Source organism: Miniopterus schreibersii (genome assembly GCF_964146895.1).
Source record: "Miniopterus schreibersii genome assembly, chromosome: 22".
NCBI classification, from domain to species: Eukaryota; Metazoa; Chordata; class Mammalia; order Chiroptera; family Miniopteridae; genus Miniopterus; species Miniopterus schreibersii.
This window is the reverse complement of record NC_138124.1, coordinates 3855258-3882837: the sequence shown is the minus strand read 5'-3', so window position 1 is coordinate 3882837 and position 27580 is coordinate 3855258. Positions and strand designations below refer to the sequence as shown.

At 46.6% G+C, this 27580-nt stretch overlaps 1 protein-coding gene across 3 annotated transcripts in view; it reads right to left on the bottom strand.

Moving 5' to 3' along the window:
- LOC308550572 (protein FAM169B-like) overlaps positions 1-27580 on the bottom strand; it is a 69642-nt gene that overhangs the window by 27762 nt on the left and 14300 nt on the right. For 2 of the 3 annotated variants that reach the window (XM_081124526.1, XM_081124527.1), the window contains exons 3-8: positions 25348-25447; positions 14450-14535; positions 12084-12258; positions 6610-6792; positions 6034-6165; positions 1330-1424 (exon numbers count right to left, since the gene is read on the bottom strand). In XM_081124526.1, the coding sequence (XP_080980652.1) occupies positions 1330-1424; positions 6034-6165; positions 6610-6792; positions 12084-12258; positions 14450-14535; positions 25348-25447 (771 nt within the window). The remainder of the gene's footprint in view (positions 1-1329; positions 1425-6033; positions 6166-6609; positions 6793-12083; positions 12259-14449; positions 14536-25347; positions 25448-27580) is intronic. The other variant, XM_081124528.1, reaches the window with a different exon arrangement.

Here is a 27580-nt window from a genome sequence, read left to right as displayed (position 1 = left end):
CTTTTGAAGCCTAAAGAATACCCATTTGGACAAGTATGCCCCATTCTTTATTCATTCATCCCAAAGGGCATCTGGGTTGCTTCCTTGCTGGTTATCATGAGTAGTGCTGCTATGCCCATGGCTGTGCACATCTCTCTTTGGGACCCTGTTTTCAATTCTTTTGGGTAAGTCCCCCCCTTATCCGAGGTTTCATTTCAGTCAACTGTGGTCTGAAAATATTAAACAAAATTCCAGAAATAAATAATTCTCTTTTTTTTTTTAGAATTTTTAAGACGTTTATTGATTTGAGAGAGAGAAACACTGAGTGGTTGCCTTTGGGTACCAGACCTACAACCCAGGCATATGCCTTGACTGGGAATTGAACTGGGTACCTTTTGGTTTATGGGACAACACTCCAACCAACTGAGCCACCCGGCCAGGGCCCCATTCTGTTTAGTTTTTTGAGGAACTGTTTTTCCATAGTGGCTGCACCATTTTACATTCCTACCAGTAGTCCACAAGAGTTCAGATTTCTTCACATCCTTACCGACATCTATTATTTTCTGGAGTGGTTGGTGCCTGGCCCGTCATTCATCTTTGACTTGGCCTGTGCCCTGGGCTGTGCTGGGTGGTCAGAGAAGGCCACATAGTGGCAGCACTCGGATCTGCTACTGTCACAAGAGGTAGGCCAGCTGTGCCAGGATGTGTATCTCGTAAGGCAGAGAGGTTTGCCCTGAGTGACTCACCAGCTGTCACCTGACCCAAGGAGATCTTTGGAGTTGGTCTGGTCATGGAGGACACCAGTTGAACCTGGGAGGCTGGGGTAGGGATTTGTCCCTAGACTGTCATTCATCAGTGCCTGAGTCCAACTTCAGAGCACACAATACATGTGAGAAAGCTCAACATGACTCAGGCAGGGTTCCTGGTCCTGGGGGTCCCATAACAAACCAAACAAGTAGGAGGGACAAAGTAAATGAATAAGGGAAATACATGGTCTTTCAGCTACAGATGAAACCTGGGAAGGGACAGGTGTAGTGGTTTTTTATCTTTTTCAAATTTGTTTTTTGAAATTCAGATTTTTCAATATTTCCTTAAAATGCAAGGTTATAACTGATCCCCACTTCCTTGGCTTTGTGTGAGCTTGTCTAGCTTAGAGAAGACAATGCAAAGCCCACTGACAAAGGCCCTTCCCAACACCACAGCTCAGAGATGCTGAGCCTAAATCAGCCGCTGCTGCCATGGAGAAACCTGGAGCCAAGGTGTGCAGGAAGACCACAGCTTCACTTAACAAGCACAGCATGATTACTGAGAAAACAAGAAATATTCCTGATGGCATATCCATCATTGTACCTTGTTGCCTTCTCCGTTATTGGACGGTCTGGGTACAGCATCTTGACAAGTCCGCCCGTGACTGCTCATGTCCTCCTTGGAACTTCCTGGGACAGCTGCCCTCCCCAAGCAAGAGAAGAGGAAAAGCAAACAGGTGGCTCCCGAGGAAGTGGACAATCGAAAGATTAGTAACACGCTGGGGACCCTTCCAGAAGCATTGATCACCGGATCACCATGACCCAATTCCATCTGGTTGACCTTCACGTTGATGCCTCTCCTGTGCCCTCTGGAGGACAGAGGACATGAAGCGATGGTTCTCAAGCATTTCCCAGTTGGAATTTATATTTTCTCTTCCAATTGTTGGGGCATGAAATGGAGTCAGGTTTCTAGTTCCATTCCTCACCTTCCACTTTGCTCACTGGAATTTTTACTCACAAGCGAGCCCATAATCACACATGTGAATGCAGCCTCCCTCCCCTCCTCCTACTTCCATCAGTCCCAAATCTGAGTGGGATGACTCCCCTGTCCCACTGTGCACCTCCCCATACTGCAAAATCCTGATGTGGAGGTTTGTAGGGGGAGAGGCCAGATCCCAAAAATGTATACAGTTTTCTGTTTGAGTTGAAAATACAAATGAAACACATTTTTCAAGAATAATTGTATTGTATAGTTGTTACCTATGTAAGTACATTTTAAGGTTTATTTCCAGACTTTATGTCAGCAAAATTTGATTTGGCAAAATTTAAGTATTTGAAAATACCAGCACACTTTAGCCTCTCTTAGAGTTTTTATGTAAGCAGGCATTGCCCATGTACTTCTCTTCACAAAAATGAAAGCTCATAAATGAGTTCAGAGACTGTCAGCTTCATTCACTAGTGTATCCCTATCACCTCGGACAATGCCTGGTGTTGGAAGATGCTCCAGTAACGGTAATCAATTGAATAATGAGCAGATATTATTCGTCACCCTGTGGATGACGAATGAGTGAGGGAATGGGTGACAGAATGAATGAATGAGAGAATGAAGTAGATAATCCATTACCATTTTCCTACCTTTCCTGATGTATGAAATTATTTTTATGTGTTATGGACTGAAGTATACCAGTAGCTATTAAATGCTCACTTGCATTTCATTTCTAACCAATGAAAGTTCAGTAAGTTTTTTTTTTAAAAGTGAACACACGAATTTGAGCTCACAAGTGTAAGAATCTGAGAAGCAACCATACAGGTCAATGGTAAACGCGGTTACCATCCAGGGCGCAGTAGAGCGCAATGGCCACTAGAGGGAGAGACAACCTTTCAAAGAGCAGCATTGGACAGAAAATCCATCCAGCATGGAGGTTCTGCTCTCCACACTTCCCAGCATACTCGCTGCCATAAAATTGCTATTGCTACCGCACTATGTAATGTCCGACTCACCAGAACCAGCTGAAACAAGATTAGAAAAAATGACCCCACCTCCTAGCTCAGATATTTCACATCTCTTTATATACATTCTCTCCAGCTTTAAAAATTAAATGCAAATAGAAGAAAAATATTTTCCCTGTGGATGACGATTGAATCTATTAAAAATTCACCTGGAAAGAAAGCAAAACTATAAGCTAAAGAATGAAAAAATTGACCTGGTCAGTACGGCTCAATTGGTTGAGTGTCAACCCATGCACCAAGAGGTCATCGACTCGATTCCTGGTCAGGGCACAAGCCTGGGTTTTGGGCTCGATCCCCACTAGGGGGCGTGCAGGAGGCAGCCGACTGATGTTTCTCTCATGGATGTTTCTCTCTCCCTCTCCCTTTTCTCTCTCTAAAAAACCAACAGAAACTTAAAAAAAAAAAAGAAAAAGTTAATTTTTAAAGCTGTGTGCAATTATTTTCTGCCTCCAGCAACATTTTTGTAAAAGAACTGTTGACGCATTCAATTTCACCTCCCCCAGTAAAGAAGCTTAAGGCATGTGCAAGCTAGCTGGGGAGTCCCGGCAGAGAGAATTATGATCCTATTGGTCAAGTTTCAAAGGCTTCGTATGCAACCTAGTGTAGTGAGGAAAACATTTCCCACAAACTCCTCTCAAAAGATCAGAATAACCCTATAAATATTTCCAGGACCATGATAAGCCACAGATGTTATCACAGGCAGATTCGTGCAAACTTTAAAAGACCTAGTCCACAAAGGACACTGCTTCAGAAACAGACTTTAAAACATTTGGGAGGAATACCAATTTCCCCCTGAAATGCTGCAGAACATCCATGCCTCACACTTCCATAAAAACAGCTATAGGTGCCACAGGGTTTCTTGCTTATTTCTACGGCACAAGACGTTGTGGAAAACCCCCAAAATCACACTCAGGAATAAAGGGACAAGGGACAGACCCTGAGGGCCAGAACAATGCAAGAAAGCAACTCTAGGAATAACTGCCTGATTAAAAGCTGAAATCAAATGAGGCGGCCTAGTGAGATTTTGAGGGGAGAGAAGATCCCAGAATCTGCACTGTTAGGTGACCTGCAGGGCTGTTCTCACTGGTTTCCATGAAGGGAGAAGCCTGCTAGAAAGGGAGTAACTACAGAGCATCTGGGCTGATCTGTGACTGATCTGCAGCCATCACTCACAGCCCGAAAAAACCCTGAAATGTCAGCACTAACTGACACAACTGCTGCAAGATGAAGCTGGCTGAAAACCCTCCTGAGTGAATTCTACCCTGACTCTGGCCCTGGGGACACAGAGCTGTGGGGAAACTGGGAACCAGCGCTGATTTATACAGGGAGTGAAAAGACCATAACTTTAAAATTTTTAAAATTAGAGAGTTTTTGTAATCTAATTATACCCTAATTATAATGATGACCCTTCTTCCTTCAAGGGACTCATGGGTGCTTCTGGAACATTCTCTGTCAGAGTCCCCTCATTTGCTGATTTAAAGAGAGAGTTGGCGAATCTCAGCGTGACTTAAAATGACAGCTCTGGCATCTGACTTTAGCTGGGTTTGCTCTGACCAGACCACACCAGCTCTCAGCTCTTAAAATAACCCCCAGAGCAAATCTCCTGAGAGAATGCCATCTCTGCAATTATGCGAAAATGCCCTCCCCTGTGCACCCCCTCCGGCCTGAGCGATTTCTCCATTCGGATATGTAAGCCATTAGTTTCTTCCATCCCCAGCCAAGGACTGCAACCTCCGAGGCACAAAGACCATGTGCACGGCTGCAGGCTCATTTGTGTCCATAAGCCTGCAGGGTCAGTCCACTCAGTGCAGGGGGGTCCAGGATGGCTCGCTGCCCTGCATTTCCAACTCTTGGTGCCACAGGGCAAGTCACTTAGCCACCTCATTAGGATCCCAGTCACAGCCCTGCAGTGGCCTCCTTCCCAGGTGCCTGGTTACCCCATTAATATCTGTAAAGATCCATTAAGCCTTCTAGCTGAAAGGTACCATAAAAGCCCAAATGATCACTATTATCATCAATAAACTCCAAGGCGCTCTTCCCTGTCACCGGCTAAGGTAAATCAGGCGGAGACAAAGCAGGCACCTCAGCCTGCCCGTGGCCCTCTAATGAGCTACCCACAACCTCAGAGATGGCACTTGACGCTGACAGGGCCACAGACACCATGAGGGAAGGAAGCCAATGCTTTCGCTTGGCCAGTAAATTTATTTTTATTTATTTATTTATTTTTAAAAATATATCTTTATTGATTTCAGAGAGAGGAAAGGAGAGGGAGAGAGATAGAAACATCAATGATGAGAGAGTCATTGATCGGCTGCCTCCTGCAGGCCCCCAACCAGGGATCAAGCCCGTAACCCAGGCATGTGCCCTGACCGGGAATCGAACCCCCATCTCCCGAATCCTAGTTCGATGCTCAACCACTTAGCCACGCCTGGCAGGGCTTGGCCAGTAAATTTAAACTATTAGTACCTCCTGAGTCTCTCAGCACCCACACACTTGCAGCCCGGAGGGCCCCGGGCCCTGCCCCAGGCCCTCCCTCACCTGTAGGGCTGAGCTGGTAACAGTCTGCAATGTGGGAAAGACAGAAGGAACACTGGCAAAAAGCAACGTAGAGATCCAGAGACAAGTGTCTCTGCTGCCCTGCATTGCCCTCTGGCTCCATAAAGGTCTTCCCAGCCTCTCCCTCCCCAGGAGACCCGCCATGGAAACACCCCTGCCATCAAAACCCCACTGGCAAACTCCATGGCGCCACCTGTAATGCCCCATACTGAAGACGGCTTGTGTGTCTGTAACGGACTGCCCAAGTAGACAAGGACATCTCCATAGGACATCCTACCACGCTGCCCATAAAAAGAGCCAGGCACTCATTTGCAGAACATTGTTTATGGGATGCGACCATTTTTTCTATTCTCCCCGAGGACAAGGGGACAGGAGGCCAGCTCTTCACAGTAAACCCTGTATGTCTTTTGAAATAATGCTTTCAACTGATCTGCTGGGCAGGGAAATTCATGTTCCCCATTACAATGATCCGTTCGCTTGTTAAAAGGGAGCCCTTAGTCACAGGTAACTTCTGATTAGCTAAGCTGGGGGACCTCTTCTTGGGCAGGGGTTTGGATGATATGGTTCATTTGGGAAGGGAAGGTGAGGGAGGACAAGATGCCAGCACCCTGGTGCCACTGCTCCTGTTCTGGCAGCAACAGCAGACCTAACACCCGCATGGGCCTGACTCCATCTGTATAAATGAATCTACTTCAGTGACGAGAAACAATGAGATCACAGTGCACTTTTCAGGCCGACTCACAGTCTGGAAGTCTTGACTGTTGAAGCTGGACCTTCAGCCAGATGCTGCCTCGCTGGCCCCAGGCTCCCGGGGGCTCCACCTCCCACAGCCGGTCCCGCTCCTCTGGATGGGCCAATAGGAACTTCCTACAGACTGGGGACAGGAGCCCAGCATAAGTCAGGCTGCCCACCCTGCACACAGCCCAGCCCTGTCTGATGTCCTCAGGAGTGGCCACTCAGGTCCTTCTGGCAGCCCAGCCCGCCACAGCCCCCTGCTCTGATCCATGCTCCCTGTGAGCCACTTCCCTCCTCCTCTCCTCACACCCTGTGCCCCCTTCATCCATCCCATGCCTGATGTTGTGCTGATTTTTTATTACACCTAAATCCACTTATTCCTCAGGCTGGGAAAGGTGTGGCCCTGTGATCCAGCATGAAGGCTCATGTGCTGAAGCCCTGGGAGGTTTCTCAGAAGGAAGACGATGCCCACGTGTCATAGTGCAGAGGGTGCCGAGGACTGCCTTCCCCAGAGCCATCCGGAATACAGGTGTGTGTCCCTCACTGTTACCCAAATGCTTCTGCCTGACAAAGGTGGCATTACCTTGGTACATGGCAGAAGAAATTGGCCAACTGACCCCCAGGGCCTCGTCATCTCGGAACGTCTCACAGAAGTCCTGAAGCATGGCCACGCCCAGGCCTTGGCGACGGTGTCTCCTCCGGACATACACGGTGTCGAAGACAGGCAGCAGGTAGCACATGCCCGTGCCATCCCCGCACAGGCTGCCTGCAGGGGGAAGCAAGAGATACGGACTGTCCCCTGAGCCAGTACCAACTTGCCAGGACCCTGCGGGATGCCTGCACAGCCAGGTGACTGGTACCATGTGGAATCAGGGCCAGCTTCACAAACTGAATGACCGAGACAAAATAACAGATCTGTCTAAGCTGCCAGCTCTCCCACTAACTGATCAGACTGTTATTAATGGCTCTGAATGCAGCCACCAGACTGTGGCCCTGAAATGAAAAGTGAACCTGCTGACAGAGCAGGGCAAGGCTGCTCATGCATCCAGACACCTGAGATCCCACCCTCCCTGTGCATGGCTCACAGAGACCCCTGGAGCCAGTGAGGAGCAGCTGGGACATATCACAGCTGCCCTGGACCCAGGGCTGTGGGAAGGGAGAGCCACCGGACACACTTCTAGGGCACAGACTGTTTCAGTAACTCTAACAAGGGCTCACTGTGTCCAATTATGGCCAAGGGCATTTTCCCCAAATAGACTAAGTCCCATTTCCCATAAAATGTCAATGACCTCACTAAACAGAGCAAGAGAGGCAGGAGTGGCACCTTTCCCACCTTTCCACCCTGAACTTAACTTTGCTGCAACCAGCACCAACACCAGCACGGTTGCTGTCTCTGCAAAAAGAACTTGGCTCTGCAGCATCAACTGTGTGTGTGTGTAGGGGGCATATGTGGGAACTGCATTTTCTGATCAATAGTCTGTAAACCTAAAATTGCTCGAAAAAATAAAATCCATTAATTTTTTAATATAGTCGGTACTTTTTAAAAAATATATATATCTTTATTGATTTCAGAGAGAGAGGAAGGGAAAGAGAGACAGAACATCAATGATGAGAGAGTCATTGATCAGCTGCCTCCTGCATGCTCCCTACTGGGGATCGAGCCCGCAACTCAGGCATGTGCCCTGACCAGGAATCGAACCACGATCTCCTAAATCATAGGTCGATGCTCAACCGCTGAGCCACTCCTGGACAGGCTAGTCAGTATTTTTAAAATGAAGTTGGACCCCTACCTCATACCATATACAAAAATTAATTGAAGGTGGATCTAGACATAAATGTAAGGGTTAAAACCACAAAGCTGTTAGAAAAAAATTTTTACAGTCTAGCCTAGGGTTAGGCAAAGAACTCTTAGATCCAACACCAAAAACACAATCAATGGGCCAATCTGACTCCATCAAAATTGAAAACCATTGTACCTCAAAAGACACCATTAAGAAAATGAAAAGCCACAGACTGTAAGAAAATGTCTGCAAATCACATTTCTGATAAAAAGACATATCCAGAATATGTAAAGAACTCTTATAAGTCAATAAAATGAAAACAAACAACCAATAAAAAATGGAGAGATGATCTGACCAAACATTTCTTCAAAGAAGACATGCAATGGTTAACATCAATGAAAACATACTCAATATCCTTAGTCATTAGGAAAGTGCAAATTAAAACCACAGTGAAATGTGACTTTTCACCTACTAGAATGGCCATAATAAAAAAGATGAGCAATAATAAGTGTTGACAGGATGTGGAGAAACTGGAACGCTCATATATTGCTGATGGGAATATGCAATGGTACAGCCACTTTGTCGAATAGTTTGGCAATTTCTTAAAAAGCTAAACATATGCTTACCAAATGACCAAGCAATCTCACTCCTAGGAATCCATCCTGGAGAAACGAAAACACACATCCATACAAAGAGATGTATCTGAATGCTTATGGCAGCATTATTCATAAGACCCCCAAACTAGAAACTATTCTGGTAAATGCATAAACAAAATGTGGTACATTCATACCATGGAACATTACTCAGCAATAAAAAGGAATAAAATACTAATATATGCTACCATTTGGATAAACCTCAAAACTACCATGCTACGTGAAAGAAGCCAGATGCAAAAGTAAAAATAAAAATCACATAGTGTATCGTTCCACTTATGTGAAATGTCCAGGAAAGGCAAATTGATAGAGACAGAGAGCAAATCAGTGGTTGCTGAGAGCTGGGATGGAAACAGAAACTGACACCAAATAGGCAACTTGTTGGGTTGGAAGAAATACCTACAATCTGGATTGGAGTGATGGTGACACAACTCTCAAAATTTGCTAAAAGTCACTGAATGGTATGCTTAAATTGGCAACTTTTATGGGACTTTTAAAGCTACAACAAATTGTATTAAAATTGTACATAAAGGTGACACTAAGTATCTTTTTCTTTCAGGAGGCTCTGAGTGAAGGGGACACAGGACTATCAGAGATCCTGCCCCTTTAAGGTAGGTGCATTTAGAGGCCAGGCAGGCAGCATGGCAAACTGAAGTCAAGGTTATAAGGAAGCAGGAAACATAAGGGAGGAAAGGAAGCTGGTTTGCAAAGGTGGCACTGGAGCAGGTGCTGGGTGCCCATCCCAGCATAAGCAGCCAGCTGCGCTCCATGAATCCCCTGCACCCTCCCCATACCTCCCGTCTTGCAAGTCCTTGAGGTGACAGCAATCCCTTTTGCATCAGGTCGTGGAGTTGGAATCTGAACCAACACCACAGTCTCACATCTCCATTTTATGCTACTTATGTTTCTGTTAAAGGCCAAAAGATGACAAGAGGGCTTGCTGCTTGATGGACAATCGGACAGGAGGCACCTGTGGCACGGAGTGTCTGGGGGAGGGGCGAATATGAGGCCCTGGTGACAGGCAGGGCAGTGGGGGCCACTTCAAAGCATCACTGCCCTCTGCCAGGTCACGTGCTTGTCTGGACTGCAAATAATCTAATTCAATACTTTTAAGGGCTACTCTTGCCTACAATTTGCATTAGTGTCGGGCTTTCAGGAATCTGTAATGTAATGTTTCTTTTAGATTTTTATACAAAAGCAAAATACTTAGTAGCTCTGCCCTAAATTGGCCAACTGTCCACTCACCAATCTAGTTATTTTCTTCCCTTGAAGCTTAGAAACAATGTTTATTCTTAAGTAGGTAAAACCTGGCCCCTGTGATCCTATGATGCAATGAATCTGTACATTTCCTTTTCTGCACAAAATGAAATGATCAACTTCAGCCTGGCCCGAAATGAATTAACAGATACTCTGAGTCATGGAGATCTAAAGTAATGGAGAGAAAGTCTATGGCTGCCAAGTGGAGAAGCAAGCCATGTGCTACGCCTGTATTTTAGGCATCAACACTACAACATTCTAACACTGTGACAAGCACCAAGACGGAGCCAGGACTGAAGAAACATCCTTAACTCTTCTAAAGTTCTGAATATCAACTCCTGTCGCCAGTTAGATCACGTGTATTCACTGGTTTTTCAGAAATCACTGTGTAAAATAATAAAACATTATAAAACTTATATATTCACTAAGTTATTTTTAATTTATTTGCATGCTGCTAACAACTATTTCTCAATTCATCAAAATAATTCCTCTCTCAACTTACAGAAAGAGATGGAAAGGCAAGAAATAAAATTCTATAACCAATGCTTTAACAAGTCCCCACAAGATGACGGTGGTGGAATGCAATGATCATGCAAATTTCGTTCAGTAAGTCATTTGGAGACAGGTGTAAGGCATCCAAAAAACACATAGAGAAGCCAGAGGAAAACTTAATTTCAGAAAATTGCAACTGGCATTGATAAAACCTGTTAGCTTGCAGCTTGCTGGCCACAAGGTATAACTGAGCCCCCAAGGCTACAGAAAACACTGGTGGGAAAAACTGAAGCCTTACCAGCAGAGATCGAACTTTAGGACAAGGAAAGCAGCTGAACTTTAAAAAGGAGTCCTGGCCATGTGAGGACCACAGTACAGACCAGAGAGGGATCTGTTTTTTGTGTTGTTTTTTTAAATATATCTCTACTGATGTCAGAGAGAGGGAGAGATAGAAACACCAATGATGAGAGTCATTGATCGGCTCCCTCCTGCTCATCCCATATTGGGGATGGAGCCCGCAACCCAGGTATGTGCCCACTGGAAATCGAACCGCGATCTCCTGGTTGACGCTCAACCACTGAGCCATGCCAGCTGGGCAAGAGATGGATCTACTCTTGAACGATGAACTACACAGGATCTGATCTGTGAGTCTGATGCTTTTTTTTAAACCAAGGACACTCCCCAATGTGGGCAGCAAAACTGGCAGAAAGATGAAGCCAAATGGGCTCCACAAAGAGAGTAAACAGATAAATTAGACTTGATCAACATTTAAATCTTCGGCTCTTCCAAAAACACCATTAAACCAAAATGAAAATGTTCTCAAAATATACATTCTGATGCCCTGGTTGATGTGGCTCAGTTGGTTGGAATGCTGTCCCATACATCAGGATGTGGCAGGTTAGATTCCCAATCAGGGCCCATAAACAGGTTGAGGGTTCAATCCCAGGTCCAGGTTGCATACGAGAGGCAACCAATTGATGTTTCTCTCTCTCTCCCTCTCTCTCTCTTCCCTTCTTCTCACTAAAATCAATGAAATTACTAAATATCTATATCTGATAAAGAACTATAACATATAAAGGATGCTCAAAGGTAAATAATAAAACAAGCAACCCAATAAAAATAATTGGAAAAATATCTGAACAGACCACCAAAGATGATATATGACCACTAAGAAGCACATGAGCAGATAGGTACCAGACTTATTGCAGTGATCACTTCACAAGGTACATAAATGTCTAATCAGTATATTGTACACCAAAAACTAATATTATATTGTATATCAACTGTAACTGAAAACTTAATTTTTTAAAAAGTTTAAAAACTATTAAAGAAAGCAACTCGAAAGAAGAGACTGATCCCTTCGGCAAAATGGTACTTGTCCCCCAGTCACTTCTTGTCACAGCCCAGAAAAATGAGCCCCAGCCTTCTCCCTGACCTTGCTATTGTGGCTGACCTCCCTCTCTTCTGAGGAACGTCTATAAATCCTGGCACCCAGTGCACTTCTGCACCACGTGTCAGCGACTGGCAATGGTATGTGTCCTGACAGTTAATTGGTAACATTAAAGAGAAGAAATGAAAAGCATTGTGCTTATAAAGTCAGTTTACACCATTAACAGTTTACACCATTAACAAGTATTTTCCGGGGAACATGGCACGGCCTGAAGATCACAGGGACATGCTTTTCAGCCTGTTCTCCAGTAAAACAGGAAATGGGTACAAATGAAATCTTGGGTGTATTTACATGACACTGAATCAGTGGTACCTGCTGTGCCCAGAGAGTTTCCCCAAGCAAGCCCTGTGCTGGTACTCCCCGAGGCAGGAAGCCACCCAGAGAGCCTCGCATGGAGGCAGCCCTGCCCTGCCCTGAGCCTTACCTTTTGCTTTGGTTGTGTAAAATCCCACCGCTGCTCCGTCCCGCCATAGAATCTTAGCCTGCTCCCTCACAGAGTGAGGTAGAAAAAACATGTCGTCATCCAAACTTCTCTCCAATCTTCCAAAAATAACGACGTTGAGGACGAATAGCACAATCCTTTCCCCAAATGACTGAACCTTTGAAGGAAAAAAAGAGCGAGTGAGATGAGAGGGGAAATCAGATGCAATAAATTCTGCCCTTGGAACCTACCCATGGAACCAGGTGTGTAATCCGAGGTCACGGTTCATTTTGTGCTCAAAGCCGTAATGTGCATGTTTCTCACAGAAGTTTTCACACCATGACCTGCATAGCAGTCAGCTTCCAGGAGTGAGGGGCAGTGCCCCTCGGGGGTCCCCAGGGCCACAGACTTGGAATATAAGTAGACGGGAACAATACAAGTGAAACAGGGAATCACCTCACTGTGGGGGGCGGGGGGCAGCTGCTTCAGCAGATTTGTGGGAGGCGTCTGGAAATAAACCCAATGTGCCATCCTCACCAACAGCCCCAGAAGTCAGGCCCTCAAAAGGAGGCAAAAACCAGGGAGATCAAAGGCTATATCCAAAGCACCTGACTTTTAATGGCTCCTGACAGATTGTGAGCAAAGACTAGAGTCCCAATTCCAGAGGATTGCTGGGGCTCAGGGCCCACCCCGTTTTAAGGCCGGAAAATGGAACCATCTCCCTGTGGCAGCAAAGTCAGGACCAATGAAGAGAGTGTATTGTGGTTGATGTCTGGCCCATGATTGCATTCAGTGATTTCCCTGCCTCAGTCCAAAGAGGGCTTATGGCACCGGAGGAGGGCTGCCAGAGGAAGGCAGGCCACAGCGACGGGTCACGCCGATACACCTGCTGGAGCCCAGCCAGCAGTTTCCTCCTGCATCTGCATCCATTACAACTGAGACTTTGAGAAAAGAAAGTTTAATATAAATATTAATGCCGATTTTTATATTTAATACCTGACCCTTACAGTTTTATCATCATCATCATCACTTGTGGTTATGGCTACTTGGTCTAGATTTGCACCTTATAACCTCTTTTGAGTTTCCGTTTCCCCTGCTGGTCAGGGGAAAAGACCAACTAAGTGGTGCCTGAAACATTTCTATGTTTTTCAACTGCTCTGATAATAAAAGGCAGTTTGCTGCATCCTAGCAAATGGCACAAAGTGTTCAGCACCAATAAACTTATTAATTGGCCCAGAATGCGAAATATTTCACCTTTATCTGGAGCCAAATCTTAGATAAGCAAAAGATGTGTGAAAAACCACACCAGCTGATGAGAAGCCATCCCAATCCGGTATCTCAGACAGCGGCAGCCAAGTCAAGCTCAGATTTAAGCATAACGTGCCAGTCATAAAACCCGGGTGGTGTGATGTGGTTAGGTTTAACTGTCAACTTATAAAACCAACAGTTCTGAGGAAAGCTAGAGGAGGGGAGCAGACTGCATCTGGCCAAAGGGAAACATCCAATCAAAAGCTGGCAGCACAAGAGAAGGAAAAGAAGTGCATTTAACCTGTCCAGTTTCACTACGGGGAAAGTAACATGGGACATGAGATGCTGACTCGGGAACGTTCTGAGAACACAGACCTAGGACCCTGTTCTAATCCCTCAATTAGGGCCACTAATTCTGTTAACAGAAAGAACATGAAGGAAGTTTTTATTTTTGGTAATTGTTGAAGAAGAGCTGGCTAAGAAACAAAATGTAATTAAAAGAAAAAGCTCCCCCCTCCCCCAGCTCTATAACAGGACAGGGGACTGTCCCCATAGACAGCTGGGGCAGGAGCTGTCTTATAACATGGGTAAGTGGGAAGAAAGAACACCCAAGTGTCTCAGTGTTCACAGCCTGGGTCCCGTTTTCAGAAAACGTAGGGTTTTCCTCATCTAAATTTAGAAGAAATGACGTGAGGGAAGTGACCACTCTCATTCTGAAAAAGTAAATTATTTCAAGAGCAGATCAGACTCTTCCTAGCAGTCAGAACACAAGCCACTAAGTACCACATGGCCCTCCCATGACAAGGGGCTGGGACAGCCACCCAAGTGGGCCCATCTGGCAGCCCTGCTGGGACATCACGCTCATTTGCGGAATCTCACGCCCTCATTACTTTGCTGGATTCTCCCTCACCTCCACCTGCTGACTCCCTGAGCTCAGACTTGCAGCCTCAGGACTGTGAGATGATATATTTCTGCTGTTTAGGCCCCAGTCTGTGGTACATCGTCACAGCGGTCCTAGCAAACAAATCCCCGGGGTAGACTGCTCTAAATCATTCACGTGGTAACAGTACAATGACTGTTAAAACTTTCTGCAATGTCCACTCAAAATGACCTCACCTCACCTTCATTAGACCTTCTCTTGCAGGGTCAGAGGTCCTCAGCACGTCTTCGGTGGCCCACCAGGACTCCTTTATGTAAACAGCCACAACTAGAGAGAAAGCCAAGTGGAAATTAGGATATGCACACAGCCAGCTGGTCACCAGGGGCAGTTTGAGCAGCACACAGCCACTGTCACCACCATGCAAAGGAAAAGTTACACATGGGTGAAGCAGGTGCTCTTTCTAGAGCGGAGGTTTTCAGAGAGCACACACCAGGGCACAGAATGATCATGCTCACTTGAAGGGGACGTCACAGATGTGTCCGTAGATGGCCCATTGTTGACCCCACAACACGATGCATACTAATGCTGCTGGGCAAAGGGCTAATAATGACAAATTCAGTGGGCAACAATTACATTGTTGCAAAGCCCAATTATGTGCCACAGCTCAGAACTCCCCAAATTTAATCAAACCCAACGTTATCTAAGGGCAGCAACTGAGCCATCCGAGCATCCCCCACAAAAGTGGAAGTTTCTTATAATTGATGGAGCTACGTTGACACATAATCACCCAAAGTCCATAACTCACATTAGGATTCACTCTTGGGGTTGTACATTGCATGAGTTTGCACTAATGTATAAGGACATGTATCCACAGTTAAAGTATCATACAGAATATTTTCACTGCCCTAAAAGTCTCCTGTGCTCCAGCTACTCATTCCCTCCCTTCCTACAACCCCTGGCAACCACAGTTTTGCCTTTTCCAGAATGTTACATAGTTGGGAGCATACACTATATAGCTTTTTCAGATGGGCTTCTTTACCTCAGTGATGGGCATTTACGGTTCCTCTATGTCTTTTCATCTCTTAATTTTTTTAATTTTATATTTTTGTTGATTTTTAGAGAGAGTGGAAGGGAGAGGGGGAGAGAGAAACATCCATGTGAAAGTATAACATTGATCGGCTGCCTCCTGTACACCCCCTACCAGGGACTGAGCCCAAAACCTGGGCATTGCCCTGACCAGGAATCAAACCAGCAACCTTTCAGTGTCCAGGATGAGGCTCAACCAACTGAGCCACGCCCCAAATTGCATGCGTTTCAGGGTGCAGGGCAGGGTATTCATTCGTCTCACAAGTTGTCACCAAAGAGGCTGAACTGCTTTTTTCAAAATGAATCTTGAGCTGCTACATAACAACGAAGGTGCAGTCCAATCAAACTGAACAGCCCAGACTCATGGCATAATTTCTCAAAATTCGTTTTTAGCACTAAATACTATTCCATCGAAGGGATATACCACAGTTTATTTATCCTCTGGTATCTTCTTTATGCCTCTTTTATTGCCATTTTTATACCTGCTTCTCAAGCCAGGTGTCTGAGCCCAAGGGGTCCAGAAGCCACAAAATGAAAATATACAGCTGCCCACTCAAACCCTGTCAGCTGAAGACTGGGAGGAAAATGGTAACATGGAGTAGAAAACAAAAGTCTTGAACATTTAATATTAAGCTCAAGACTTTAAAGTGAATTTTGTAGGCCAATCGGGTGAAGCTGCAACCACCTTCTTCCCCTGTGAGAGCCAGGGTACGGTGGCATTAGCCAGGTATTAGACATTAACTCTGCGCAGCCAGCCCCTCCTCCCCAAAGACCAGCAGCATTTAATCTACATGTCAGTTTCATGTCATTGGCGAATTATATCATCGCCAACTATAGTCCCCAAACTGACAGAGCTGGCTGGGAGAGAAGGGCCAATTAAATGCTTGACATCTACCTTATTAATTCAACTAAATTCATGTTTAAAATGGCACCTACTGGAACATACAGGAGGTTTATAAAACCCTAAGGATTATTTTCTTGCTTAACAAGATGAATCCATAAAAGATGTTCAATGAACTAAATCAGTGTATTACTGTAATACAGGTGTTTGATGTACTAGGACGGCTTCAAACAGGAAACGTGTTAGGATTTGGTGTTTGCGAGATGCCCAGTACGTTTCAGGGTGCAGGGCAGAGTATTCATTAGTCACACAAGTTGTCACCAAATAGACTGAACTGCTTTTTTCAAGACAAATCTTAAGCTGCTACATAACAATGACGGTGCAGTCCAATCAAACTGAACAGGCCTAAAATAAACTGTCCTCAAAACCAGCTCTTGAAAAACAGCATCGGCCCTCTGGAGAGTGGCAGCTTTTGGTCAGCCAAGCATGACACCAGTCGAGAGGAAACAGAAAGCAGGATCAGAAGCGAAGCCCTCTGAGAGGCTACACCAGCTCAGTGAGGACAGACCCCGGGGCTACAGGCACCACAGCACCCACCCCAGGGCATCACTCCTCAGTCTGAAGCCAGCCAGATCAGAGAGTTAGAAAGTGGAAAACATACAGCCGTGGTTTTGAAAGAAAAATACAATCTGACCAGTATCCCCTGACTCTCCACCCACTGGGGCCTGAGCAGGGACACCGGGCACCTGCAGAAGGCCGCGTGTGCAGTGGTGACGACAATCCATCGGGCACCCCTTGTTAGTCAGGTCAGCCTTGCCGGACTAATTCAATTTCCTCTTCCCCCCCGAGTGACAGGTGATGCGGGCCACAGAGCAGATGTCAGGAATGGGTTTTATTCCGTGACACTCCAAGGTTTCCCAAACAAGACAAGACAGCGAGGTCCCTAAGGCTAACTCCCAGGGACCTGGCTTCATGGAGGCTCAGCATTCTCAGCTCAACTCAGTTCCTGAATGCATGAATGGCACTGCCCCAGCCCCCATCCTTGCCCCTGGGAACTGGCAGCCTGAACAGGAAGGGACCTAGACAAGTGGGTCTAATACGAGGCAGGGCGTGGAAGGAGAGGGAATTGACCTGGGAGCCCCATCTCCTAACACCATCACACTGGGGGTTAGGTTTCAACATATGAATATGGGGGACACTACCATTTAGGCCAGGAGTGCTGGGACAGAGTATCAAGACTGGGCCTGAGCCAGATCGGCTCTGGTGCTGGGGTTCTGGGTACCAGGAGGAGGTGCTGGCTTCGTAAGTCTCTGGAATCACCCAGGCAATGAGAGACATGATCAGAGTGCAGTGGAGTTTTAGAAAGACAACAGCTGGGTTATGCCCGGGTGGGAGGAATTTGACCTTTTGAAATTAAAAAAAAAAATTTTTGTAAGTTATTTGAGAAGGATCACACTGGTGGAATGGGGAGAGGCCAGGGCAAAAAAAGCACCCAGGAGTCAGACTGGTCCTGAGGCAGAAGTGAGAGGCCAGCAGGGCACAGCAGCTCTCATGTGGAGCGGTGCAGGTGCCTCCCATAGGAGCAAGTGAGGATGAGGAAGACGGGAGGGTGTCCATTCTGAAATGCCTATTGGAGATGCAGGTTCAGGTGGCCAGCAGGCAGCTGGATACACAGCACAGAACCCAGCAGAGACAGAGAAGGTCTGTGCCTGATACTATCACAGGAACCAAGGAGGGAGGAGTTCACACACACACACATCTCCCCTCCCCACACTAAATGCAAGTTGTTCCTTGCAGTTAGTGATCAAAACTTCCTCAATCACAACAGAAGGGGCTTCAAGTCCCCAGGCTGCCTCCCCAGCTCTCCCCCCCACCAGCACTCCTCTGGAGTTCAAGCCACCACTGTCCCATTACAAATCTAAGAAATATGTAGTCCCCCACCCCAAAAGCCAGTACAGTTAAACCAAAGTGACAAGCTATCTTCGCAAAAGCAAAGTACATGTAGGAAAAAACTGCTGAGTCCTGGCCAAGGACAGTGCGTAAACACATTCCAAGGCCCTGCAGGGCTTCATGCAACATCGACCAAGCCTGTCAATAATCTAAGGGGAGGGGAGAACACACGAGTTGACATAGCAACTGTCACATCGCATTACGCGGGCTACCATATCCATGCAGATGTCTTCCTTAAAGGAAGGCGCTTCCCAGATGCTTGTGAACTTGGGCGCCTCTTTGCCGTGGAGAAGGGAACATCTGGCTTGCAGCGTGTTTGTGGCATCAGCCTGCCTGTGGTTCTCAGGCCATAGATTTTAGCTCGAGGAGGATGGGGCGAGGCGGGGGCCTACATCAGGAGGGACAGCTGGACTACGGGATGTGGGGGCAGAAGGCAAGGCACACCAAAGCTAGTCTATCTAGGACGGAGCCTTAAAATTGGTAGGCTGGACCAGAGCACACACGGTGAGCTTCTCAGAGTTGGGGAAGCAGACAGAGTGCAGACAGCTCAGGCTGCAGAAGTGAAACCTCAAATGCCTCGAAATGCACCTGGCCCCCAGGCCAGAGCTCCATCCTGACACTCGGAATATTTTCCTTTGACCTTCCTTGTTTTCCAAATACCATTAGTCCCCTGATAAGAATGACATGCCTTTGTGGGAGGCTGTCTTCCCCTACGTTTAAATCCAACTAACGGTTAAGTGTCATAAATTAACAGGGACTAAAGAAGGAAATCCCAAACAAGAGCCAACACGTGTTCCTAAAAGACAGAGCTGTCACTGTGAATGGCTCTTCCATCTGGTCCACCATGGCCCCAGGGAAACATCTTTCTATTTCCAGCAAGAACATCCTTTTGCATAGGTGAACTCCGGTCCTCCTCCAGCTGCGGCTGCCCCACCCAGGCCATGTGTGCGAGGCCACATGGGCTCCTCGGCTGCCCGGTGAAGCAGGTACTTAAACCCAGGCTGAGTTTCTGGCCAGAACTCCTTCCCTTAAACAGTCACACCCATTTAGGTGAGACCCCACTGATGTGGAAGGTGGGAGGACAGGACCCATCACAGGAAGATGTTTGCTTCTGCATTATCCAAAAAGCTAGCACGTGGCAGTTCTGTAGACAGTCGGGTAAAGAAGATGTGGTGGTATGTACAATGGGCTATTACTCAGCTATAAAAAGAGTGAAATCTTGCCATTTACAACAAAAACCCAGCCCAACCTCAACCATAAAGAGCCAGTGTCCACAAGATCCCGACAGCCTGCTATCCATGTGGTCCCCAGCCACTTGGTGTTGGTGAGCCGGGGGGGGGGGGGAGGGGGGGGGGTCGTCACATCTGAACACCAGAAAAATGGCAATTGCTTCTCCATATTCTACAACTCAGCCTTTGCCAGGTCAGCAAGCCTCTCTCCCAGTCCCACCACATCAGCTGCTTTTCCTGGATACACATAAACCACCACTATACTGAGTCAGGAGGATGGGCCCACCTGCTGAACAGAGCTGGGGTTTAGCCCCGTCCACCCCCACTACAGGGAGTCCAGGTCGCTCCAAGACACAGGCAGGACCAGGAGCTGCTCTAGCGGGGTTCCTTTCTATGGGGGTGAGAAATTTACAGCATATCCCCACCTCCACTTTCTGGATTCCCACCCCTGACCTTCCCCAAAATCCAAGCAGTATGCTAAGGGGTAAGGGGCGTTGCAGAAATGGCCTCCCAGTCCTTAAGAAGTTCTCTGGGCACCCCAGGGGCACATCTCACCCTCCACCCTCTCACCCCCTCCTGACCCACCACCAGCTGCCCCAAACGCATGCGGCCTAGGGAAGGCCTGGCCCCAGGCCCTCTCTGTCGCAATCCCCCCCAGCCTAGGACAGCCACTAGCAAGGCAGATAGTCAAGGCTCTGGTTTCCTATGAATGTTTGCCTTGGCTCCTGCCATCACTACAGGCCTATAATGGGAACGCTTTTCCAGGAAAATCATCATTTTCGAATCCCTGCTTATTTTTCTCAGGGTGCATCTGACATACAATCACCAGAAACTGTAAAAAAAACCCCACAGCCATTTGAAGGATGAGTGTTATGCTTGGGCTCATAATGTCCTGGAAGCAGGCTGGGGATGGGGGTGGAGGGGGGAGGCGGTCTAATCAGGCGGGGGTTGGGGGGTCAACACGTGGCAACTGTGGCAGGGCCTCCCTCAGTCTCCCTCCTCCCTCCTCCGAGAGTCTATTTTCTGTTTCTCAGCCTCCAACCTCCCCTGCCCACGTCTGTCTCCCCTGCACAGCGAGCTAATGAGGAGTCACCAGATACCCTGCAGGAAGAACCCAGAAGATCTAAGCAACATAAGTCCTCCCCTCAAAGAGCTCCTGATCTACCCAAGATCAGTCACCACCACCAAGCCCAGCCAAAACCCAAATCATCGCGAGCCTTCCTCCTCTCTCCTCCCCCCACCCAAATCCTGTCCATTCCACTATTTCTCCAACCCATCCCCCTACCAAGCTGTCTCTCAGCATCTCTCCCAGGGGTCCAGGGGCATGTCCTTCCTTCTACCCATCCTCCTGTGGGATCATGAGTTGAGCATTCTGGGAAGGGCTGCAAATCCAAAGACAGGACCCACCTTCAGCCCCAGGACCCATCCCCATAACATCACAAGGCATCTTTCTCATTCCCCATCTGTGCGGCCTCCCCTGCAGGCAAGGGTCAAGAATATAAGAAGATCTCTGAAGGAAACTTCAAAATGTTCAGAGAAGGGACTGGTGGGACTCATGGTAAGACTTGGGAGGGTGGGAGCTGCTGGGGGCCTGCTTTCCAGGTCCCCTGTGCCTGTCAGTCCAGAGCCCCCCAGCCCTGTAGTCAGAGCATTGGCCTCTGTGACCAACGTTTGACCACAAGGGACCTGGGTACCAGGAGAGAGGACCAGGAGTCCCAGGAAGTGGACAGCAGAGAGCTTCTCAGGCCTCCTGCCCCCAGTCTGGAACAGACTACCCCTTCCCTGCCAAGAACCAGCAATACTCAAGAGTCTGCTTTTCTGGAAACTTCCACAGCATGGTGGCATTAGGTCTCCTTCATTTGACTCCATTACAAATTGACATTTTAAAATCAGTCTTTAGACATGCTTTTCCCTACCTCTGATCATCTGACCACTGGGTGTTCTATGAAAAAATATCAAACAGATATTGTCAGAAAGAGCTAGAAAAAATAATCTGACCAGTTTCCTAACAAGGAAAGTAGGATTAGACGATCTAGAAAAACGATGCCTGTGGCCTGGGAGCCTGAAGAGGGGAGTTCCATCAGAAAGGGTCATATGTTTAAAGGACAGGGCACAGGATGGAGAGGCCCCGTAACCAAGGACAGGTTCTCAGGACCCCATGATCCTTTAAAATCCAAGTAGAAAAGGCCAGAGCACTAAGTAAGCTTGGGCAGGCTGGGGAAATGGGTAAAGAAGACAGGTGAGCTTCTGGGAGGCTGGCTAGACTCAGAGGGGAAAGAAACACAACTTAGCAGATGCTCTACTGGTCTCAGAGGACCAGCTATATTGGGCAGGCAGAGAGCTTCCAGGTGAGGAGCAAGGCTGGTCACTGGAAACAGCAGACAGGCAAAAGGAGAGCAGTAGCTACTTTCAGAGAAGTTCAAGTCTCTAGATCCAGTGAATTGACAGCCTGGGGCCAGGAGGTCCTAATGAGATCCTGAGGTTGTAACCCTCAATCTCTGGGTCAGAAACAGCAACAATGAACCAGTGGTACCCGTGTGTGAGAGGAAAAGGCAGACCTGGGAACTAATGCCTGGTTCCCTGAACATCCCTCCTATGATGGTCTAGAGTGAATTATGAAAGATGGTCTATGAAGACTCCAGAAAAGAAAGTGGATTTGAAACCAGCACGAATTCTCCAAGACCAGGGAAGACAAACTGGCCTCACTCCCTTTGCTGGCAAGTGTTCTAGGCTAGTGTTTGGAGAGTAACTAAACACAAGTTGTCCTAATTACAGCAGCCAGATTTCCCTCTATGCTTTGTTTCAGACGTGCATCTCATAAAATCTTCTGACATCTCTCTGTGGATGAACCAGAAATGTATGCTAAATAATGGGCTGGGTGTGTGCTTGGTGGTATAATAATTATATGAATAGAAAGTCAGCACTTTTTGAATGACTTGGATTAAAAATAAAGAATGCACCCAGAGCTTCAAATGACACTGACTACACAGCCATAAGGAAGAGTCATTATAGCTGATGGAAGGACCAACTCTTCAAACAAGCAAAGTTTTCTTAGCTAGGACACCAAAGACAAGCAACAGCAACAAAAACAGATAAACTGGACATCATAAAAAATTAAAACTTCTGTGCTTCTAAAGACACCATCAAGAGAGTAAAAAGACAACCACAGAATGGGAGAAAATTTTTGCAAATCATATATCTGATAAGAGACATGTATCCAGGATATATAAAGAATTCTTATAAGTCAATAGTGAGAAGATAACTAACCCAGTATAAACGGCAAAAGATCTGAGTTGTTTTCCAAAGAAGACATAAAATGACCAATAAACACCGGAAAAGATGTTCAACATCATTAGTCATCAGGGAACAGCTACAATGACTCCCTGGCATCAGTGTTGGCGATGAGTTTTTATACTTGACACCAGAAGCAAAGGCAACAAAAACAAAAGTAGACATGTGGGCCTATATCAAACTAAAAAGCTTCTGCACGGCAAAGAAAACATCAACAAAGAAAAGGCAACCTACCAAATAAGAGAAAATACTTGCAAATCATATCTCTGACAAGGGATGAATATCCAAAATATATAAAGAACTCATACAACTCAACAGGAAAAAAAGTCAGATTAAAAAATGGGCAGACGCCCGGTTGGGCGTGGCTCAGTGGTTGAGTGTCGACCTAGGATCCAGGTGATCAGGGTTTGATTCCCGGTCAGGGCACATGCCCGGGTTGCAGGCTAGCCGATCAATGACTCTCTCATCATTGATGTTTCTATCTCTCTCTCCCTCTCCTTTCCTCTCTCTGAAATCAATAAAGATATATTAAAAAAAAAAAAATGGGCAGAGGATCTGTGTGACATTGTGATTTATAATAAGAAAGTACATATATATTTGGTCTTCATCCCAGTTTCTGGCACAGAGCTCCTAAAACCCTTGAAATTTCTTAAGTGATGATAGGGATAGAGGTGTCCCTTGTTATGCTGATGAGGTTACTTTTGGACCACACCTAAGGATGGAGGCTGAGAGCCAGGAGAACCAACCATATTATTAGAAGGCTGGAATGTTCAGTCCCATTCCCCTGACCTCTGAGGAGAGAAGAGGGGTCTTGTTCCTTGGTGACATAAACCAGCCTCTTATCACAGAAACAATCAAGAATGGGACCCAAAGGGAGTACAGGGCTTATGATTCTCAAACCACCTGTTTGGAAAGTGCATCCCCAGTTTCTTAAGGGGGAAGTTGGAAAGCTTCATCACCCACATCCTAACAGCAGTCAGCCCTGAGACATGACTGCCCACCGCCAGGGTGGGCAACCCCAGGATGTTTCTCCTTTGCTCACAGGGTTACCAGAAGTTCCTGTGATGGATTCAACCAGCTTATTAATAACTAACTCATACCTGGGGCTTATCAAAGAGCTCTGATCCTTTTTACCTCCATCTACCCATGAGTACACACAAGTGCGTGTGCACACATACACACACATATATGGAAAGGTCCAGAGTGAGACTTCTTGGAGCTTATGAATATTTATTATACTACATTCTTGAAAACAACCAACAAATTAAGTACAGGATTAATAGGAAACAGATTTATAAGAGTCGGTCATATGTTTACATTATGCAAACTGTAGCTAAATACCTATCCTCAGAATATTATGAAATGCTGGAAAAAGGCTGGGGGAGGGCTGCTGATATTTGGACATTTTCTTCAAGTCGGTAAATGACACTTTTGGAGTTTTTGAGAATGTGTTCCCTGAGGAGTTCCTGTGGGCACATCTCGTTACTGACTTGCTCCTTGTCTCTAGCCTGGTGGTGGTGTCCCAAGTTCAAGGCCATGCTGAAGGCCCAGGGCTATCACAGACCCTTTGTTCATGGAAACCAGGCTCTGCCAGATGGAAATAGATGTCCTGAACCTTGACCGGAAAACTGTCACACACAGCTCAGCCCTGGAGTCAGCTAAGCAGGAGTCTCAGGATCAGCAACAAGAGAGTAACTTTCCCAGGTGAAGGACGTCACCTTGGGCTTCAAGATAGCAACAGAGCCAGGTACCCTCTGGGCACAAACCCCTGACTGACATGCAGGCAAAAGGCCAAAGTCTGGGGGTGGGGTGGAGAGCTGACGAAGTCTCCTCTGCAAATTGTAGTTAAAGACCTAAACCCCATACTTTCACCAGATACGTCGTTTAAGGACGGTTGATTAATTAAGGGTTGGTTTGTGTTTTTAAATTTCTTATTAAAAAGGCCATATGTGATCATTGTAGGAAATCTGTAAAGTACAGAAATGTATAATAAAGGAGAAATTTCCGAAATAGGATCCAATTTAAGTTGGGACTCCCTTGAGGTCAGAGACAGGGTGCTTTACTTACAGCTCCTGGTGCCCTGGGCTCAAGGTGGATGGGTGAACCAGAGCCCTTCTCTCCTCCCCACCTCCTGCTCCCACCGCTTGCAGCCCCAGGCCCCTGCCCCATGCACACCAGAGCAGAGCCAGGCCTTTCTAGAGAATGCAATTGCAGGAGTTGAGAGCGGTCACAAGTGGTCTCATCACAGAAGAGAAAGAATAACTGAGTTACAGATGACATAAATGTTACCACCCAACCACCACCTGGCCAAAACCCCTCACCTTGCACTAGCCGGTGGCCCTGGGCAACTTACTGGACCATTGGAGGCCTCATCGCCTCCTCTGTCCTGGGGGATGAGTTGTCCCTGTGCTTCACAGGGCTGGGGAGACGCTCCAACAGAAGGGCTCCACCCTGTGCACGCAACCCATACAGGTTACTAGTAAGCAAACTCTACCCTCAAAAGCAGGCGTGAGCACTGTCACTGTGGGCAAGAGGGAGACTAGTGTCTTTAATACTAAACACTCAGTCTGTGTCAATGAGCACAAACAATGCATCATTTCATCTCTAAACACTGAAAATGTATCACCTCTCCCTGATCTAAGTCCAGCCTCAGCACCAATCACCATCTCCTAGGTACCTGGTGCCAGTGGTTGTAAACATTAAATCTGAATCGTGTTTTAAAATCTATTAGTAACTACCCACCTGTCTTTGTGTCCTGGGGACTGACCAAGGTCAAGATTTTATGTTGAGGTTCATCAGGGTGCACAGTGCAAAAGCAAACAGATGAAGCTTCAAGTTTAACCTGAAAAAAAGATAAAATCGCCGTTTGTTCTTTTATCATTGGAAGGGCAGAAGTCACTTATCAATTAGCACAGTATTCGATGAAAGACCACTGTTACACAGCGCTTAATCTCATAGGATGCAGGTCACATAGAAACAAAAAACGTACCCACTCCGAGCTAACTCGAAGGGTAACATGACTAAGGCTCTTGGCTGCCGCCTCCCAGCAGACCTGCCCTTTCCCTGGTTCACCTGCCCATCATTCAGGCACCAACTCAACATAGACTCAGCTGAAGCCCTCCCAGTCTCTCCCTCCACATGCTTCCTAGGACAGCAGAGGGGCTCCCCTGACCTCTTGGGGCCACTCTATGGACAAGCCTGCGTGTCCACCTACACTGCCACTCAGGCTGCCTGCTGCCCTGGTTCGGGTTGCTACAGGCAGTCTCGAGAGATTCGTGGCCCCTCTGGCCCTGCAGGCTCAGCTCTGGCTTCCTGGCAGCCCTGGGCCAGAGAACCTATGCTGGGTGCCTGCTTGCTTATGAACACCAAGCAGCACGTTCAGGGTCTCTAATTGCTGGGACTGCCCCAGGGTGCTTCTCTCCAGCACCCACACCCCAAACCCTCTCTTTATGGTCATTAAACCCACGGCTCCCAGCTCCCAATGCAAAAGGTCAACACATTCTATTGCAAAGTCTGTTTTGAGGGCACAACAAAATAAGGAAAGAATGTGTCAGCTGCATGAGGCAGGCAGGTTGCTTGTCAGTCTACAGCAGGCCTCACAGTCTCCTGTAGGGTCCCGAGACCCTCGAACATCTTCGTGCCTCCCTGTCCGCAAGTCACCTTAATGGAGAGTCCCCATGCTGGCCTCCCACAGTGGTTATGTGAGACATGGGTCACCCACGAGACGGCCATGACAAGGCCATCACCAACCACACGCACGAAGCATTGTATTGACATGGAAAGAGGCTTATCACAGACATTCTTGTATTCAGACCGTGATCTGAATGAATGTTAAAAAAGCATATATAGAAATAGAAACCACATGGAAACACATCAATGTGCTTATAGCAGTTAACTGTGGGTGATTTTGTTTTCTCTGGCCTTGGCTATAGTTCTCAAATATTTGACAATGAGCATATACTGTCCTATGACCAGGAAAACCAATAAGCATGATTGCATTTTAAGCGGGAGAGGACAATTTCAAGACTGAAAACAGAGTGACATATGAAAAGAAAAGACTTTTAGGGAGACCAGAGTGACGTGTTGTGATATACCCTTTCTTCTTGTTTGAAAAAATCTCTTTGGATTCAAAAAGAAAAGTTAAACTTGCTGAAAGCAAAAAGGAGATCCAACACCCTCCCAAATTAGACTATTTCAACCTGATAAGTGGTAGGAAACTGCTACCATTTCTTAATTAGCTGCTAAAATGGTAGGAAAGCAAATGATTATTTTCATAAAACCAGCTTTAGAAGGGGAAGAGCAAATAGGTACAAAGTCATTCTATCAAAACAACTTAATTTTGGTAACTATCTTATTTTATTATGTCTTCGCTAATAACACTAAAATTATTCACATACTAAGCATATAATATACTAGGTTTTTATAAAGTAATCCATAAACGTTAAATAAAAGCAGATGATCGAAACTTCATTCTTAAGAACTTCAGGGCTAACTCTTGTTTTCATCACACTTCTCAGGTTACCTAGCATTTCCCACACTCCATCCAGCCCTGCAGCCCCGCAGCTCCCTAGCTCCCTAAGAGTTAGCCCCAGCCTTGACCAAAAGAGCTTGCTTTCATTTCTGCTTTAACTGCCACCAGAGGGCGCTAAAAGCGTGTGAGTACAGCGGCCTCCTCTGCAGATCAGCTCTGAGCAACCATCCCAGGACCTGGATTCTTCTGGGAGTTGATTACAAATCTCATGGAAGCCACACTATATAAACTGTACAGGCCATTGTTTTAATTCATTCTGAAACAACTTCAGTACAGTGAAATAAAACCCTCTCTTCCTCAACCAACTTTGCCTGCCAGACAGCAACAATTTCTGGTATGAGTGAAATCTTTTGGGTACAAAACAAGAAAATCTTGTCTCTTTCAACAGACCAGACTCAAATCTGAAAGAAAGGTGAGTGACTTAAGAAGATTCACATATTCTTT